The sequence below is a fragment of the Pelodiscus sinensis genome, chromosome 6 (genome assembly GCF_052426305.1).
Source record: "Pelodiscus sinensis isolate ZL-2025 chromosome 6, ASM5242630v1, whole genome shotgun sequence".
In the NCBI taxonomy this organism is placed as follows: Eukaryota; Metazoa; Chordata; order Testudines; family Trionychidae; genus Pelodiscus; species Pelodiscus sinensis.
The window spans coordinates 44,155,365-44,172,442 of record NC_143057.1 but is presented as its reverse complement, the minus strand read 5'-3'; the positions used below and the strand labels follow the sequence as shown (position 1 = coordinate 44,172,442).

The following is a 17,078-nucleotide window of genomic DNA, read 5'->3' as shown; positions in this document are numbered from 1 at the left end:
AATGCTTAGGATGAAATTGAAAGTTTGCAATTTGAGTGTCTTTGACTTATGAGTATCACCTGTTCGTTTATATACCACCTCTAAAGTGTGTACACTTTTAAAAATGTATTTTGTATGCAAGCTTTTGGTCAGGGGGAGGGAAACATTAGAATATGGCACATTCTAATGTTTTGCTTTTGTTTTTTTTCCCATTGTTCTGCTTTCAGCTTGCCTATGCCTGTTTAACCATGCTGCGGTGGGACTGCGCCAAGTCCCAGGGTGCCGTGGGGCTGGCAGGAGTCTTGTTGGTTGCACTCTCAGTGGCTGCAGGATTGGGACTGTGCTCATTGATTGGAATTTCCTTTAATGCTGCCACAACTCAGGTATTAAAGAGCTGTTTAGTCTGCTGTTAGATTACAAGTGCTCTGTTAGTAAATAAACCCATCAGAGTCACTTTGAAAAAATGAAATAAAAATGCTGAGCTTAGTTCTATACTTGTTTCCTCCAGCAGCTCACATTTCACTGTGAGAAATTGCAAGAATAGTGCTCCTGGTGGGTGTTAAAGAGAGAGGGCCCCAATCCTGCAACTTGCTTTACACAGGCAGACCCCTGTGCACTGATTTCTGCAGGGATCAGACATTTTGCTCTTGTGTCTGAAAGTATCTGGCTGACCAAGTTCTAACAAAACACACTTGGGATCTAATCCAGGATTCTTTGTCCACCCAAATCTCTCATTGACTTCAGTGGGAGTTTTGCATGCAAAAGGAGCCTTACTTTATCCTTTAGCTGTTTTGTTCCCGCCCCTGGATTCCTGTTTAGAGTGTGCTTGGAATATTATTTAATTAGCCTTTTACTATTTAGCTACATGATAGGCCATATGTGTAATATAACAGATTCCTTGATTTTTTTTTTTTCACAGGTTTTGCCTTTTCTTGCTCTTGGAGTTGGAGTAGATGATGTTTTCCTTTTGGCACATGCATTTAGTGAAACGGGGCAGAATAAGAGAATTCCATTTGAGGTAATGATAAAATAGGAGTTGGGGCAAATAAAGGAAAAGCTTCAGAAATACAGAATGCGATTGAGATTAATGGTCTTTTTATAGGTATGGAGTGGGGAGAAAACTGTTTTGATTATTTTAACTTAGAAGTTTAATATTTATATACGATGCATTAGATAATTGAGGAAGCAACCCTTTCTCTTCTGTACACTCATAACTCCAGTTAAGGTAAATGTATGTTTTGGGGTCTGAAAGGAATATAGGATTGTGACCTTAAAATGCTAAAATATTTTGGCATTTAAAGTTTTAAGACATCAAGGAGCAAACGGGAATAAATTTGAAAACCAAACACTCATTTTAATTGTTCGATAGAAATAAATTAGTTGAATGGGTTTTTGTTTTGACTTATGCATGTTCCGTAATTCCATTTTATTTATAAAGCTGTGATAATTGAAAATACCATATAATTGTTAGCACATGAGTGTTGTGAAATCTCAAATCCTCTTATTTTTTCAGTATTCTTCCTCTAAATAGGGGTTTATATTCAGTTTGGAGTTTTGTATGTGAATTACAAATCTGTGCAAAAAAAACCAAACATGCATTTGCTTGTTTGTTATTTTATACAAACTGTCTTCCACGTGATCTTTTGTCATTTGGCACACAAGCACCACAAGCTCCTTTACTTGTAGTCATCATGTGCTTTAAAACCAATGGCAAACAACCTGGTAGGATGGCGAACAATCCTTTTTTGTTGTTTTTTAACAAATTAAGAATTTTATGTGGTCCTGCGTTTGTTGCTATATGCTTCCTAAGACATGTAGATACATAGTTTAGCCTGAGTTTAAAGCAATGATTTTCAAACTTTTTTTGTCATGACCCAGTTGACGAAAATTGTTGACACACACAACCCAACATAAATTTGACTAGAGTGTGGGCTCTGGATGGGGCTGAGGATGAGCTTTGGGGGATAGGAGAAGGTACCGGCTTTGTGAGGTGTGTGTGTGTGTGTGTGTGTGTCAGGGCTGAGGCAGGAAGGGCTTACTTTGAGCAGCTTCCAGTCAACGGTACAGCGGGGGTGCTAAGGCAAACTTCCTGCCTCTCCTGGCACCAGACCACATTGCATCCCAAAAGTAACCAGCAGGTTCCCAACCAACCTGGTAGTGTGGAGCTAGTGCTTGGGGCAGGGGCAGTGTGCAGAGCCCTGTGTGCTCTCTCACCCCGCCCCCCCAACCTAGAAGCCAGGCCTGCTGCCAGCTGCTTCTGGGGCACAGCACAGTCTGCGGTACCAGGAAAGGCAGGTAGCCTGCCTTAGCACCCCCGCTGGTTACTTGATCCCCCTTCAGCAACAAGACCTACTGCCTGACATTCCACAACCCTGTACTGGGCTGCAACTCATAGTTTGAAAATCATTGGTTTAATGCATTTTTATTTTATCTGAAAAATATTTAAAACGAAAAGTGACTGAACTGATACAAAACATAACCTAGTTAGTAAAAGAAATATTTGATATCTGATCTCCTCATCACTTTATCTTTGAATTTTGAAGCCATATTAAGCCTTCTTTTCCCCCTAATGAATTGTTAGCACTTTGTGGAGCCTGCTCTATTTTCAGGTTGTGTTAAGTCAGTAGTTTTTTATTTCAGTATGGACTTGTAATAGATTGTCATTGGCATCATGTGACATCTACAAGGTTGCTCTCTCCCTGCTACCACACAAGTCCATTTGCAGTATCTAATCCTTAAACCCCCAATGCCGTGTACTCTTGAATTCATTGAACTCTTAAGATATGTTGTATGTTTTTCAGGATAGAACAGGTGAATGTTTGAAACGAACAGGAGCAAGCGTTGCCCTTACATCTATCAGCAATGTTACTGCTTTCTTTATGGCTGCCTTAATTCCTATTCCCGCTTTACGTGCATTTTCTCTCCAAGTAAGTTGATATCCTGTTTTGTTGTTTTTTATGATTCTGCTCATATCATGGTAGGGCCCGGATAGTAGCTCATTGGTAGTATAATGGTCAGTACCTGATACTTGTTCATTCCACTGCATTGACTTCTGTTCCCCAGTCTGCCACACATATAGAAGGAAGTGACAACACCCATTCTTTTCACCGGGAGAATGAAAGAGCACCCTTACCCATCCAAATGGTCTCCTAGCACAAAAATAGAAAGGCAGAAATCTCTCTCTCTCTCTCTCTCTCTCTCTCTCTCTTTTTCTGTCTCTCTCTCAAAGCAGTAGGTTCTATAGTAGCCTACAAAATAAGATTACTGACTGGGACTGTGTCTAGACTGGCCATTTTTTCCGGAAAAGCAATTGCTTTTCCGGAAAAACTTGCCAGCTGTCTACACTGGCCGCTTGAATTTCCGCAAAAGCACTGACTATCTCATGTAAGATTGTCAGTGCTTTTGTGGAAATAATATGCTGCTCCCGTTCGGGCAAAAGTCTTTTTCCGAAAAACTTTTGCACAAAAGGGCCAGTGTAGACAACAGAGATTTGTTTTCCGCAAAAAAGCCCCGATCGCGAAAATGGCAATCAGGGCTTTTTTGCAGAAAAGCGCGTCTAGATTGGCCATGGACGCTTTTCCGCAAAAAGTGCATTAAAAGCATTTCCGGAAAATTATGCCAGTGTAGACGTAGCCTGGGAGTATAATTCCTTGTGCAATGACAGCAACAAGGAGCATCGCTATCACTTTAACTATTACCCCAGCAACAGGCATATCCCTTATTCCCAATGTCTTTTTAACAGATATTGGTACAAAGTATATTGATAATTTCATGTGTCCAACTACTTTGAAAGTGTGAAAGTTATGAATGGAAGTCTCTCTCTCTCTCACACACACACACAAACACATATGCACATACTCTCTTTTGCATTTATTTGTGTCATCAAATATTTTCAGAGAGATGAAATATTAAGAGATACTGAAGGAAGCACCTTTAAAAAGCTAAAGGGCTCTTTGAAGAGAGCTCTGGGAGGTTCTCCTCTGACACTGCTTTAACACATAGGCAATTTATAGCACTGTCTGACCTTGGTACAGAGCAGAGAAACTGTACTTTTTCAATAGTCATTTTTCTTCTGTTGTAGCCTGGCTCTCTAATCGTTTTTCATTCTACTTGACCCCTGACCTCTCCAGAGGAAGTGAGGGCTGCAATTTTTCTTAATACCTGTGGCAATTATTGCAGTTTTCAGAGGCTCAGGCATGTCTGCATTGAGCTGTGAAACTAAATCAGTCACTGATTACACAGCTGCATCAAGTCCACTGAACATTAATCATTTGTTTACTATTTTTCTTCTCTAGGCATTTTGATAGTGAATAATTCAGAAAAACACAGGCATCTCTGTTTTGCATTGTGTGTCTCCAAATGATATTTAAAATTAGGGAAGCAACTCTTGAGTCTTTAGCAGTCATTCATTTGTGGTGGTGATGATGGGGAAATACAATTAATTGTGAAAGCCACTTACATCTCCTATGTGTGATCTTGACAGAGAAATGATTTTGTAACTTGTGTCAAAGATCAACTGTTGTAAACTTTGTTCAGGATTCACACGTATTCATGTACACAATGATTAACATATATTAAAGTAACCTTTTCCTTTTTAAACACTCTTTGAATTAACTTATTTATTATCTCTTCTACTCCATGGCCCAAATCTAAGGCTCCAGTACCTAGCCCAAGTAGCAGAAAGGGCTTTCAATATCTCTATTGGGATTCCTTGGATACTTGTTTTCCTCTTTTCTTTCATATACTGCACAGTAGCTGCCAAATGGTCTTTTAGCAACTACTTGAGTGCAATATATTGATCATTGGTAGAAGAAGAATTGTCAGATCCACATAGAGAGAGCTTCTTTTGTCCCTAGTTTCTCAACTCATGTGTTTTGGGGTGCCTTCACAGATATGGACTCAATGCTGCTCTGGGGAGTGTGCCTCAAATATTTCCCCACTGCACTCTCTAGAAATACACTAGTCCCAGTGTCAGTAGGACATCTGCAAAGAGAGCATCTGTGCATATATATATTAAACTTTTTTCCTTTTCTGTTTGACTGATATATGATGTGACCTATAATTTTGCTGCCAGATCAGTCAGTGGTTCACAGTTGCAGGCACATGTCAGATGTACTGTGCTTTCAAAAACAAATGTCTGATACTGCCAATGAGGTTTCAGCATACTGAAATGTGGCCAGTGTGGTTTTCATGTTCAGGTTTCTCAGATTGACAAACATCAGAATTAAGGTTTATAAAGTAGCAGGTATCTTAGAAGCTTTCTGTAGGAACTTCTGCTAAATCCTTCCAGCATCTAAAACAGAAGACTTGCCCATTCTTTCCATGAATTTTGCCATAACCTCTCCCTGCTCATATATAGTAGCACATTTTATACGTATGACAGATGAAATAATGCACAAAATATTCACGTTATGACCTGCACTACAGACCTGCTGGTAACTGAATAATATGTGAACACAAATGAAAAATATGAGAATGAAGCCCTTTATTGTTAGGAATGGGGGCAACTATTACTTGTTCAGTACTGCTTGACCAGGTGTAATCAAAATCAGGTGATGCATTTAATCACCACATTCAGAGTCAGTTAACCATGTAAGTTTCTAGTGGGTGGTCTGTTTTTACATGTGGATTTCTTTATTTACAATTTTCTTCCCCCTTCTCCTTTTCGTTCATGTTTGTTTAAACAAGAACTCCTTGCTGTCTTTGACACACTCCTAGCAGAGCTTAGAAAGCATTGAAATACAGCCTTTTTTCATAGATGCTGGTTTCTATTCATCTAGATAGCAAACTTTTAGCAGATGGGCTTATAAAGAGCATTGCTTTTGACCTTATTTATCTCTTCATTCACTTTCCTCAAGACATTGCAAGATAGCTGTTAAAGTTTCCATAGCTTTCAAGGCCCAAGATCTGTAAAATAATCCAGGTGCTGATGGAGAATAAGTGGTTTCCTGTCTAGCACCTAGTGCATATCAACACTTCAGCCTAGCATATCAGTACTTTCTTCTTTCTGAACCTCCTGCTTTAGGAGCATCCATACTTCTGAATTGTTCAGTTACTGTAAAAAATTCAAGCACATAAAATGGTTTTATTTTTAAATTCAAATTTATTCTGTAACTTTTACAGAGCTTACATAATGTATTAGCTTTTGTCAAATATAAATAAATGAAAATCAGAAATTTTAAAGGGAGCTTCTACAACATTATCTGAGGAGGGTTGTTTTGCTTTACAGCTTTTATTGTGGGATATTTTGGTCATTTGGTGCTTTCATAAATCATTTAACTTGGAGGGCATAGAATTTGAGATGCTGAATGCTTCTTAGACACCCCTAACTCACATTGATTCATTTCCTAGAGGGCTGTCAAGATTGAATCCTAAATCTTCAAATCTGTATAATAATCTTAAAATTAGTATAGGCTATCAAAAAAAATCTGTGAATTTGCTGTAAGATCATCTTCAAAAATAACATTTTGGATATTTTTAATAAATGGGACAGGAAGTGGAAGAATATAAAAATTGAGTCAAATTCTGCCTTACCTATGCAACCCTTTTGACTTCATAGGACAAATACATCCCTGGAAGAAGAAGCCACAATTCCATGAAAAATCAATGGAACTTAGCCCTCATATATCAGGGCTGAATTTGGTCCCATGGAGTTACTTGAATGTTTTAGTAATTAAGCGTGTAACTTACCCAAATAACTCGCAGACATAACAATTTTCCTCAATGCAGCAATGATGAACTTTTTCTTAAATATTAAAGTAGGTTGCCATGTATAGGGTTTCCCCACATAATATACAGCATTGCATGTAACTGAAAGAGGTACCTGTGCTTTACTGAGAGAATGAAAGGAAGTTGTTAAATTAATTCATTATATCTTATTCTGTAGAGTAACACTGAAAAAGCTTGTCCCCTTCTCTTTTCCAGCTCCTTAAACTTTCTCTGCTGTTTTCATGAGGATTTAACAAGCAAAAGTAAAGCCTGGGGTGGAGTGGGATTCCAAACCATATATGCTATCAGAAGGGTGTTGCTAATAGGCAGCAATAAGGTGGAAGTCTTTGTCACAGGCCTTCTTTTCTGCTCATCACCTCTGGCTGTGCAGCACACCCACTCTCCTTGGGTGGTCTGCCAGGAATGGCAAAGACCAGCACATACCTTGGGCAGGGCCCCAACCTACCAGCTTTCCTAGCTTCTCCCTCAGTGACTCCAACACAGACTTCCATTCTCTCATTTCAGTTAACAGATGCAGCAGCAGCCACCAGATTTTAAAGCAGCAGATTACTAAAATGTTTAAGCAAATGTTACAGCAGCCAAATTCTTGGAATGTGTTTGATGCTTACCCTTTAAAGAGCCCCTTCAACGAGGCCCCAGCTCCTTCCTCTCTAGGACTAATCCCAGAACTTTTGACTTTTCAGGAGGGAGGCGTGAGGCTCTTCCCACTTCCAGCTCCCTCTGCTGGGTCTTGTGCCTGTTGATTTCATATTCTCTGTACAGGCAGTCCCCGACTTATGTCGGATCCGACTTATGTCGGATCCGCAGTTACGAACGGGGCTTTTCTCGCCCCGGAGGACGGGAGCGGCGGGACGCCCAGATGCGCCGCGGTCCGCCACCCCCGTCCTCCGGGGCGAGAAAAGCTGCTCCCCCTCTCCCTGGTCTGCAGGGAGACTGGGAGCAAAGCCTTGGAGCACGCCCACAGCGGAACATCCACACTACCAAGCCCATTATTTCAAAACAACAGGCTGTCGAATTTGAAATCTGTACTCTTGCTCTTCATTAGGAGTAACACTAATTTGGAAATAGTTATTTAGAAATAATGGCAGTGTGGTTGCTCTGGTGTCGTTGTTTCAAAATAACTACTCCCCAGAGTAATTCAAACTATTTCCTGAGGCTCTAAGTCCAAGGTAGCACATCCACATTAACAGAGCCTACCTCTGACTAATTTTGATGCTTCTCCATAGTGAGGACATGCTAGTTTGAATTTGTTAAATCGGGAGTGCTTCAGTCGAATTTAGTAATTTCAAAATAGTTTCCTAATTTAGCCATGACCATGGAGTTAAGGTGCAGTTTCTACTGACATAATCACTACAAATTAAGGAAATTGTCAGTGAAGCACCATGTTAATTCAAATGCCTCAGTACCCAAACATCACTCAATGCAGATGCTAAACCTTCACAACAAATAGTAGCACTGAGAGGAAACTTTGAGGTCCTGATACATCAGCTCATAGAAACTTTGCTCTTCCTCAATCTTCCTCCCCTAACTATCAGACACTGCCCCCAATCTGATTCTCTTCCTACTCACCCGCCATCTCTGCACACCTTCTGCCCTTTTTTTGCTTCCCAGGGGTTCCAGAGTCAGGGACATGCTTTAGAAATTGGTTTGAGGATTTAGGGGAGTTGCGCTGAATCAGTTCCATTGGCTTTTTTTTTTTTTTTTTTTTTTTTTGGAGAGAGAGAGAGATGATTTAAGATTGAAGAGAAGAATAACTCTTGATGTATTTCATTGTAAAAACAAATAGATGTCATTCTCTGTGTGAGAGTGGGTGACTAAGTCTGGAGTTTGTAAGGAGTGGGATGCTTCAGCTCTGAAGGAAATGTCACAAAAGGATTGTTGTTGGGTTTTTTTGTTTTGTTTTTTTTGGTAAAGTAAGTAAACCTGTGACCAAAATTGCATGCTGAAGAATTCAGGAGTCTTTGGAAGAATAGTTACATTTAACGTGGAGACTCAATTTACCCATTAGAGTATGAAGTTGAATGCTTTTAATCCTGCTTAAGTACAAATCCCAATGCAATTTTAACTGTAGAGCCCCAAGGCAACTGGGGCTGAAGGGTTGTTGGTATCTACAATGGAATCCAATAACTTAAAGGGCTGTGTGAGCTGAAGGCCCAGTTAGAGGTTTTGTGGATGCTGGAAAAATCAGGCACTATATTGGGAAACTGGGAGCAGGGATTTACTAAGTTACCAAAATTTCAAAAATTTTGGAGGAAGGTTGACAGACTCACTCACTTTAACTGAACTAATTACTCATGCATTAAAGATGGTTCAACTGTGATTGAATTAGTATGCTAATTAGTTAATTAATTAATCAAAACATCTGCAAATGAGGTTTAGTAAACACTTCCCCTGCTAAAACAGCAGTTTGTTTTCCTAGCAAATTCAATCCATTCTAGAAAGGATCAAAAGGAAATCACTTAATTTTTCAGTCCTGGGGATGTGGTATTTATAAATACCTTTGGGTGTGGTATTTATAAATCATGGACTGGGGTTTGGATCTTTTCCCTTATTCAAGTGTTGGTTAAATGCTAACTAGTCTTTTTAATGCTAAAGAAACTATCATTAGTTATATCTCCAGTCAGATCAGTGATATGAGAATCTTGCTTTAATCTGGTTAATGATCTTTATATAAACAACTCAAAAGGTGCATAAGTATAAACTACTGTAAAGTACAGTATATTTACAGTTTTCATATCAATATAACTAGAAAATGTTTACACTAGAGGTTCTGACATTCTGAAAGTACAGGTTGCACCTCTAAAATCTGGGATTCTTTGGTCCGGCATGACCATGGATGTTTCAGAATCATATAGTCCTGGAGCCCTGCAGAGAAGTGAGAGGCTGGGAACTGGCGCGCAGCTCAGCTGGGCTGTGAGGGTGCGTGGCTCAGCTGGGCTGCGGGAGTTGGTACATGGCTCAGCTGGGCTGGGGAGGGACCAGGGAGCCCTGTGGAAGGGGACTGGAAAAGGAAGGGTGCAGGGACCAGCAGCAGGGGGCCTGAAATGACCAGAAAAATCTCTTATCCAGGACCAGGCAGGACCTGAGGGTACAGGACCAGAGAGGTCCAACAGTAGTAATAATAATTGGTGGTTTACAATTTCAGCCTATTGTACAAGGACTAATTAATCCTCATATCACCATTGGGAGAGCTATTACTCTGGTTTTGCAGAGGAGGCACAGAAAAAAAATTGAAAATTGCCTTCTCTAAGACCACATGATGGGGCTTACAGTTTGAAAACTGGATATTCATTTTGGATGCCACAGATTCTGTGTTAGCAGTTTTGAGACACATAGAGTGTGATTTTTTTTCTTTTTTTCAGAAGACCTGACCATCTGAAATACTCTTTGCCACCTTTTGGATTATTAAATCCTCAGCCTTCTGAAAATCAGGTCAAAGGTGTAACAATTTGGGCATTCAAAACCTGAGAATTCAGTCAGTGACCATTTTTTAAAATGTGGGCCAAAATTGCAAATGACTCAGAGTTACATAGGGAACATGTCATCTGTTTCTGCTGTTTCCTTAGATTGAGCCACACACATTGAACCACAGTAGAGGTGTGTGCTTCTCATATGTCGTTGGTTAATAAGGACATACGCGAAGAGTTAAAAGTTATTTCTTGTTGATATTTTTCAAAATAATTTGAACATTTTTTTTCATTTGAGTTTGAAATAAGATTTTGTTTTCTAAATTAGTTTCTTCTTTCCCTACATGCTGTTCTTCCATCACTGCCCCTAGACCTTCCATTACTCATCGCATCTTTTGTGGTCTTTTATAGCATTTAGCATGTGTTTTAGAGAATGATTTTGGGTGTGTATTTTAATTTACTCTTTACTCTCTAGTTGGGTGAAGGGATCCCATTGTTCCTATCTTTTATCATTTCAAGACTGGAGATTGTCAGCTTCTTGGGACAGGGTCCAACATTTTGGTCTGTGTTGGACAGCACTTCATACAAGGGGGTTCTGATCCATGATGCTACTGCTGAGCAAATAAATAATGTGATGCACTGTATGTGTTTTTGTACTATATGTAGGGGATCAGTTGAGATTTGGTTTTAATTTTCATTTTAAAGTTAATACTTAATATCATTGTTCCATTTTCAATACTTATTTTAATAAAGTGGGCTCATTAATTAAACTCTATTAAACCTGAATGGGGAGTTCTATAAATAATCCTGAAATATTACTCTGGTTTTTATAGCTAGAATTTAGCTAATTACATCAAATGTGTAGTACATTACTACACATAGCATTTTCATTAAAGTTTAATTAGAGCTTTTTCCATTATTGATTTAACATGATTCTGTAATGTTATAGTGGTAGCTAAATGACTTCATAACCCTCAAATTGATAGTTACAATTTTAACCCCAGATTGTGTTTTTTTCTTTCTGTATTACTAAAACTACAATGATAAAAATTCTCACAAAATATAATTTATTGTAATTATTTTTTTTAAATATAGCTGTCACCACATCTTGGTGGATATGCATAAGAACAATATAAAATTTAATTTTAGAGACTTTAATTAAATACAGTTGATGCACCACAATGAAATAGGAATGTAAAAATACCTCTTTCAGCCCCCCTCCGGCTAAAGTCTGAATGTACTCATGAGTTGACGTGATAAATGGATAGATATGTTGGAACTGAAAGGACTTAGTAAGCTTTTTAAAGCCTGTGTGCTAAAAGCATGAAGTTTAGTGACGGAATCTCTTTACCTCCACTTGATTTCTAGGCTGCTGTTGTTGTGGTATTCAACTTTGCCATGGTTCTGCTAATTTTTCCTGCTATCCTAAGCATGGACCTTTATCGTCGGGAGGACAGGAGATTGGATATATTCTGCTGTTTTACAAGGTGAGTCTGTTTGATATGGTTACTCTGTCTCAAACAATCTCCTTGCAGTTAACACCTAGGGCTCTGATAGAGCCCTTCTGTGTGAGTAGCTCCCACTACAGTGTGCAGGAGTTCTGCTTGTTTCAAGACTGCAGGATCAGACCCATTGTAGCATGTTGTCAGCATGGTTTTATTGCTAACAGGTGAAGCATGTTCACTATCTGAGTTTTATGCCTGAGTGGATGTAAAACAATAAACAGTGCTTTCTCTGTTCCATACATACTGTGCCACACACACTCATTTTACTTCTTGGAACATTACTTTCCAGTAGTTTGCAGCAGACCGGTGCTTTGAGAATAACCACGAGTGTTTAGTTCATTGTTTTTGCTGTTTTTGTAGGATCCCAAAGAAGGGCCCTTGTGCAGAAATTGAAGAGGTTTCTCTTTGGGATAGGCCAAAATGTGAGGGCCCCAAAGCATCACTTATACTGAAAGTTATTGTCAGCTCTATATGATTATTACTCCTGAATATGGAAACCTTTAAACAAAATTTTCCAAAAGTTTAGAATTGTGACGTGAAGTATGGGCCTAGCTCTTTGTAGGCCTGGGAGAGGGGCTAATGTCACAGTAGGACAGACTTGAAAAGGATTAAGCTTGGTCTACACATAAAACTAGAGGTGACGTAGCTACAGGGCTCAGAGGTGTTCAAGTCCATATCCCTAAGCACCTCAGCTGAATACCATGCTGCAGCCTTGGCGAGGTCAATGGAAACATTCTTCGATCAACCTAGATACTGTCACTTAGGGAAGTAGAGTTACTACAGCACTGAATGAACTTCTGTTGCTGCCATGAGGGTTAACTCTATGACAGCTACAGTGCCATAGACATGTTGTTGTAACTCGCATAGTGTAGACAAGCCCTCAGAGATGGGGCTGCAGCTCTGCCACTCAGGAAATGGGTGCAGCACTCTTTCACCCCCCACTTGCACTGAGCCAGTTTTGTTGGCAAGTGCTTATGGAGGAGAGTCTATGGAAAGGCTAGAGTCACTGGTTAGGGTGCTGAAACAAGGGAGTTCTGTGGATACATCAGCATCCCTGGCTTCAAATAATAGTACCAACTGAATATGCATAATTTATAGGGTATAAATTTTTTGTTCAGTGGCTTTCAGTGCCCTTGCCAGTAGGGGAGCTAATCTGAAGCACTGTCTATGGTTTCCACTTTCATTGCAGATGGTTTGTGCACAGAGGGAACAAGGGAACTCTGCTCATCATGCATTTAAGTTTTATTCTTCTGAATAGTTGAATCTGTACTATGGTTACCAAGAGAGGCAAACCCAAATCCATGTTGGAATATACAAATTGTGGAACTACATGTCTAAGTACCTGATTTGCATGTGTAATTAACTGGCTTATGTGAATGAATGCTAATTTCTTCATGCAAACATTGATAGTTTGGTTTTATGTAGCCACAAGAGAGAGACATTTATTTATGTAGGCATCTGGTTCTCACTCATGTTTAACAAAATGTTTCCTTAAAGTGCAAAACACAATCTTCATCAAAAAATATGTAACTGAAGTATCAAAAAACTAATTTTAGTTTTATATGCTTAAAGACTATGCTGTCTTGTCTGATGAAAATGAAGATGTATCTGAGTGTAAATGAATGTTTGTATCCTCTCTTTCAGTCCATGTACTAGCAGAGTGATTCAGATTGAGCCTCAAGCATATGCAGATAATGATAACACTCGCTACAGCCCTCCACCACCCTACAGCAGTCACAGTTTTGCACATGAAACTCAGATTACAATGCAATCTACAGTGCAGCTGCGCACAGAATATGACCCTCATACCCAGGTGTACTACACCACAGCAGAGCCTCGCTCAGAAATATCTGTGCAGCCAGTCACAGTGACACAGGATAACCTCAGCTGCCAGAGCCCAGAAAGCACAAGCTCAACAAGGGATTTGCTTTCCCAGTTTTCAGACTCAAACATGCATTGTCTTGAGCCACCCTGTACTAAATGGACGCTCTCATCTTTTGCTGAAAAGCATTATGCTCCATTCCTGCTAAAACCAAAAGCCAAGGTAATCTGCCAAATGTGCATCCATTTTTCAAAAATACGTATTTCTCCCTTGCCCAAGAAGAAAGGGCTTTTGTACTTTGGGGCAATATAAGTTACCTCATTAGAGCTTGGTAAATTACATTGCCAGCAGGCAGAGATTCATTTTGGAATATTTATTCTTAAAATGAACTCTAAAATCTTGGGGTTCATTTCACACTTGAAGACTTTCAGCTTACTAATGGGTCAGTGACAGAATTTTTATTTCATAGATTTTGAGTGAAGGGAGACAGACATATGTAATATAAGTCTGTAAACAGTGAAAATAAGTTATAAGTAGATTTCTGACTTTGTTCACTTTAAAATATATAGAGCATGGTCCAACTCCCATTGACCATAATAGGAATTAGAAGGGGTGCATCATGTATAGGAGTTATAAGCATGATACACAAAAAATTAATTTTAAAGTAATTTGTCTAATGTGCTCTAAGCAGTATTTTTTAAGAAACATTGGACTTACGGCATCTCCATTTTCTGTTGCAGATTGTGGTTATTTTTCTTTTCCTGGGTTTACTTGGTGTCAGTCTTTATGGTACTACCCGAGTGAGAGATGGACTGGATCTCACAGACATTGTACCACGAGAAACCCGAGAATATGACTTTATTGCTGCACAGTTCAAATATTTCTCCTTCTACAATATGTATATAGTGACACAGAGAGCAGACTACCCCAACATCCAGCACTTACTTTATGACCTTCACAAAAGTTTCAGCAATGTGACATATGTTTTATTGGAGGACAATAAACAGCTTCCCAAAATGTGGTTGCATTACTTTCGAGACTGGCTGCAAGGTAAGAAAATAGCCGAATGTTTAATAGAGGGGTTTGAAGTATTTTTGTGCCTATGTCTTCAACACAAATTTAAATTCAAGTACATGACATGAGCAGTTCCATTGGCTCAGTTGGAACTATTCACATGCTTAAAGTTAAGCAAGTTACTCGAGTACTTTGTTGGATCAGGAGCCAAGTGTGTAGGATTATAATGACTCGTGAAGCAATTCATTCTTTAGTACTGAAAATAAACAGTAACACTTCAGCACATTTAATATTACTTAGTTATGGATAATCGAATTCTGTTTAGAAATGCATCTGTCCCTCTCCCATCTTTAACTTGGAAAGACTTTTAGGAAGTATTCATCAATTGAAAACTAAATTGCACTGACCTATAGAGACAGTCTAGATTTTCCCATAACTGTTTACAGACTTCTAATGTAGCCAGTAATTCCTAGAAAAGATGTGGATATGTGCCAGTATTTTCATTTGTTTTCTTTCTGAGAACATGGTGGGCAGCATGATGAATGTGAAGCCACCAAGTGTCATGCAGTGCAAAAATGATCAAGGTCTCTCTATTTATTATACTTAATTCTCGTAGACTTATCTGGCATTGCCCAGCTCCTTTAGGCCAAGGTTGGTGCAGAAGTCAAGCAGGGCCTTGGGGATGTGGGGGGGGGGGGGCAGGAGGCTGAGCGCATTGGGGGATGCAGAAGTCAGGGTGGCAGATTTGGGGAAGGGCTCAGGGCAGGGGGTTGGAGATGTGGGTGATGAGAGTGAGGGTTAGGGGGTGAGAAGGGTTTCAGGGTGAGAGATCCTATCCAGCAGGGCCTTTTCTTCCCTCTTCCTCCCCCAGATGGCAGGGCCTTCTTCCTCCGTGTAACCACCATCGCCCCTCCCCCGGCCATCAGGGACCTTCTCTCCTTCCACCCCCACCCTCTCAGCATGGCCACTTACCCAGTCTGGTGGCAGGCACAATGGCCACTCCCAGCCCCTGCTCGCCACTCTTGGTGGTACAGCTGCCTCCAGGAATCACCCTGCAGTATAATTCTCCCTGTGCTCATTGCCTCCAGTGGCCGCACTCAGTATTATGCCCCTCCTTTCTATGCCCCTCCCTGTCCATGTTATGGAAAACTGTCCCATTCCAAGCACTTCCCATTTTTCTGACACAGCCAAACCCTGCCCTTGCTTAAGTTAGGATAAAGAGGAAGCTGTGTACAAAATGTGGTGGTCCTAGCTCTTACTGTTTAGGAGGAGTTCTTGAACAAACAGACTCACAGACAGACAGACATATTTCTAAAATATAAAGATTGATAGATTGAGGTTGAGAGCAGCTTTAGTTCTGTTTTGGTTTTTTAAGTCTGAGCTTCATTAATCAGTCTTATCTTACATTAATTTATTGGGAGTTTTCCTTGTAATATTTTGCTCAGAAGCAAATTTATTTGTAAATAGAAAAGGCAATCATTCTTAATATACAGGGCTCGCCAAGCCCCACTCACTAGCCACGCTGTCTGGCGTTCTGCGCATGTGCAGATCATTCTGCGCATGCTTAGATCGCTGGAACCCGGCTCTTCCACGGGGGAGTAGATTACAAAGATTGTCGAGCCCTGTTAATATACATCTCCAAATCAGAGAGCAAGGGGAAAGTACGCAGTTTGCTCCATTCCTCAGTCTGATTGTGGAACAAAGCAAGGCCCTGCCTCAGCCGGGCGTCATGCACCCATTCCTTGGGTGTGCCCACTGGAACTGCAGCAGCCATGGAGAGGCACTTCTCACCTGGCCCCAAGCTGTGGTGGTGAGAGAGGGCAGGGGTAGTCATCTGCCCCTCTGGCAGCCCGCATACTGAAGCCCTGAACCCCAGCCCTACCCTAGTGTAATGATTGATTTAAATGAAGAGAAGCAAAAATTAATTGGCCTGAGCAATGCTGGGTAAATCTTTTAGTATGGTTGTATGCTGGTATTTAACTGAGATTTGCTTCTGCTACAGTATTTTTATATACAGTAATTTTGGGGTAAGAACAAGAAGAATTATAGGCAGTTGTGGGATGTCCCCTTTTTTTATGTTTCTCAATTACACAGACTAGGGATGTTAGCGACTAGTCAACTAGTTGACTAGTCTCTTCATCCCCTCCCACTACCCTTATCACTTAACATTTAGAGGGAAGAACTGTACAACTAACATAAAACAACTATATTGTGTAAATTAAAATAGAAGGAGAAACCCACTAAGGAGTATAGGCAAAGGAAAGGAGATGGTTTAAGATATGGAGTGTTGCTGAATGAGAAGGATCAAAGAGCTCACACCTGAAGGAGCAGATTGCAATAATAATACCTAATTCTAATATTGTGCTAGATCCAGGACTACGTGAGTGGAATGGAAAGGAAGTAAAAAGAGACCAAAGGCCAGTGAACCTAACAGGAATAAGTTTATGCAGTGTTTTGTTGTTGTTGTTGTGTTTTGTTTTGTTTTTGTTTTGTTTAAGGAAGGACAGTTTTAAATAGGGATTTCAATGTGTCGTCGTCTAATTGATTGATAAACCCTGGCTTATTGGTTAATCCTATTGACTACATCAGAGGCAGCAGGGAAAGTAGTGGAGAGAGGCAGGA

The 17,078-nt window shown here is 40.0% G+C and overlaps 1 protein-coding gene across 4 annotated transcripts in view; it reads left to right on the top strand.

Annotated features, from left to right (window-relative positions):
* Positions 1-17,078, top strand: part of PTCH1 (patched 1) — a 90,314-nt gene that overhangs the window by 47,232 nt on the left and 26,004 nt on the right. For 3 of the 4 annotated variants that reach the window (XM_075931823.2, XM_075931821.2, XM_075931824.2), the window contains 6 exons: positions 207-362; positions 899-997; positions 2,781-2,906; positions 11,484-11,602; positions 13,265-13,664; positions 14,183-14,492. In XM_075931823.2, coding sequence (XP_075787938.2) covers positions 207-362; positions 899-997; positions 2,781-2,906; positions 11,484-11,602; positions 13,265-13,664; positions 14,183-14,492 — 1,210 coding nt within the window. The remainder of the gene's footprint in view (positions 1-206; positions 363-898; positions 998-2,780; positions 2,907-11,483; positions 11,603-13,264; positions 13,665-14,182; positions 14,493-17,078) is intronic. The other variant, XM_075931822.2, reaches the window with a different exon arrangement.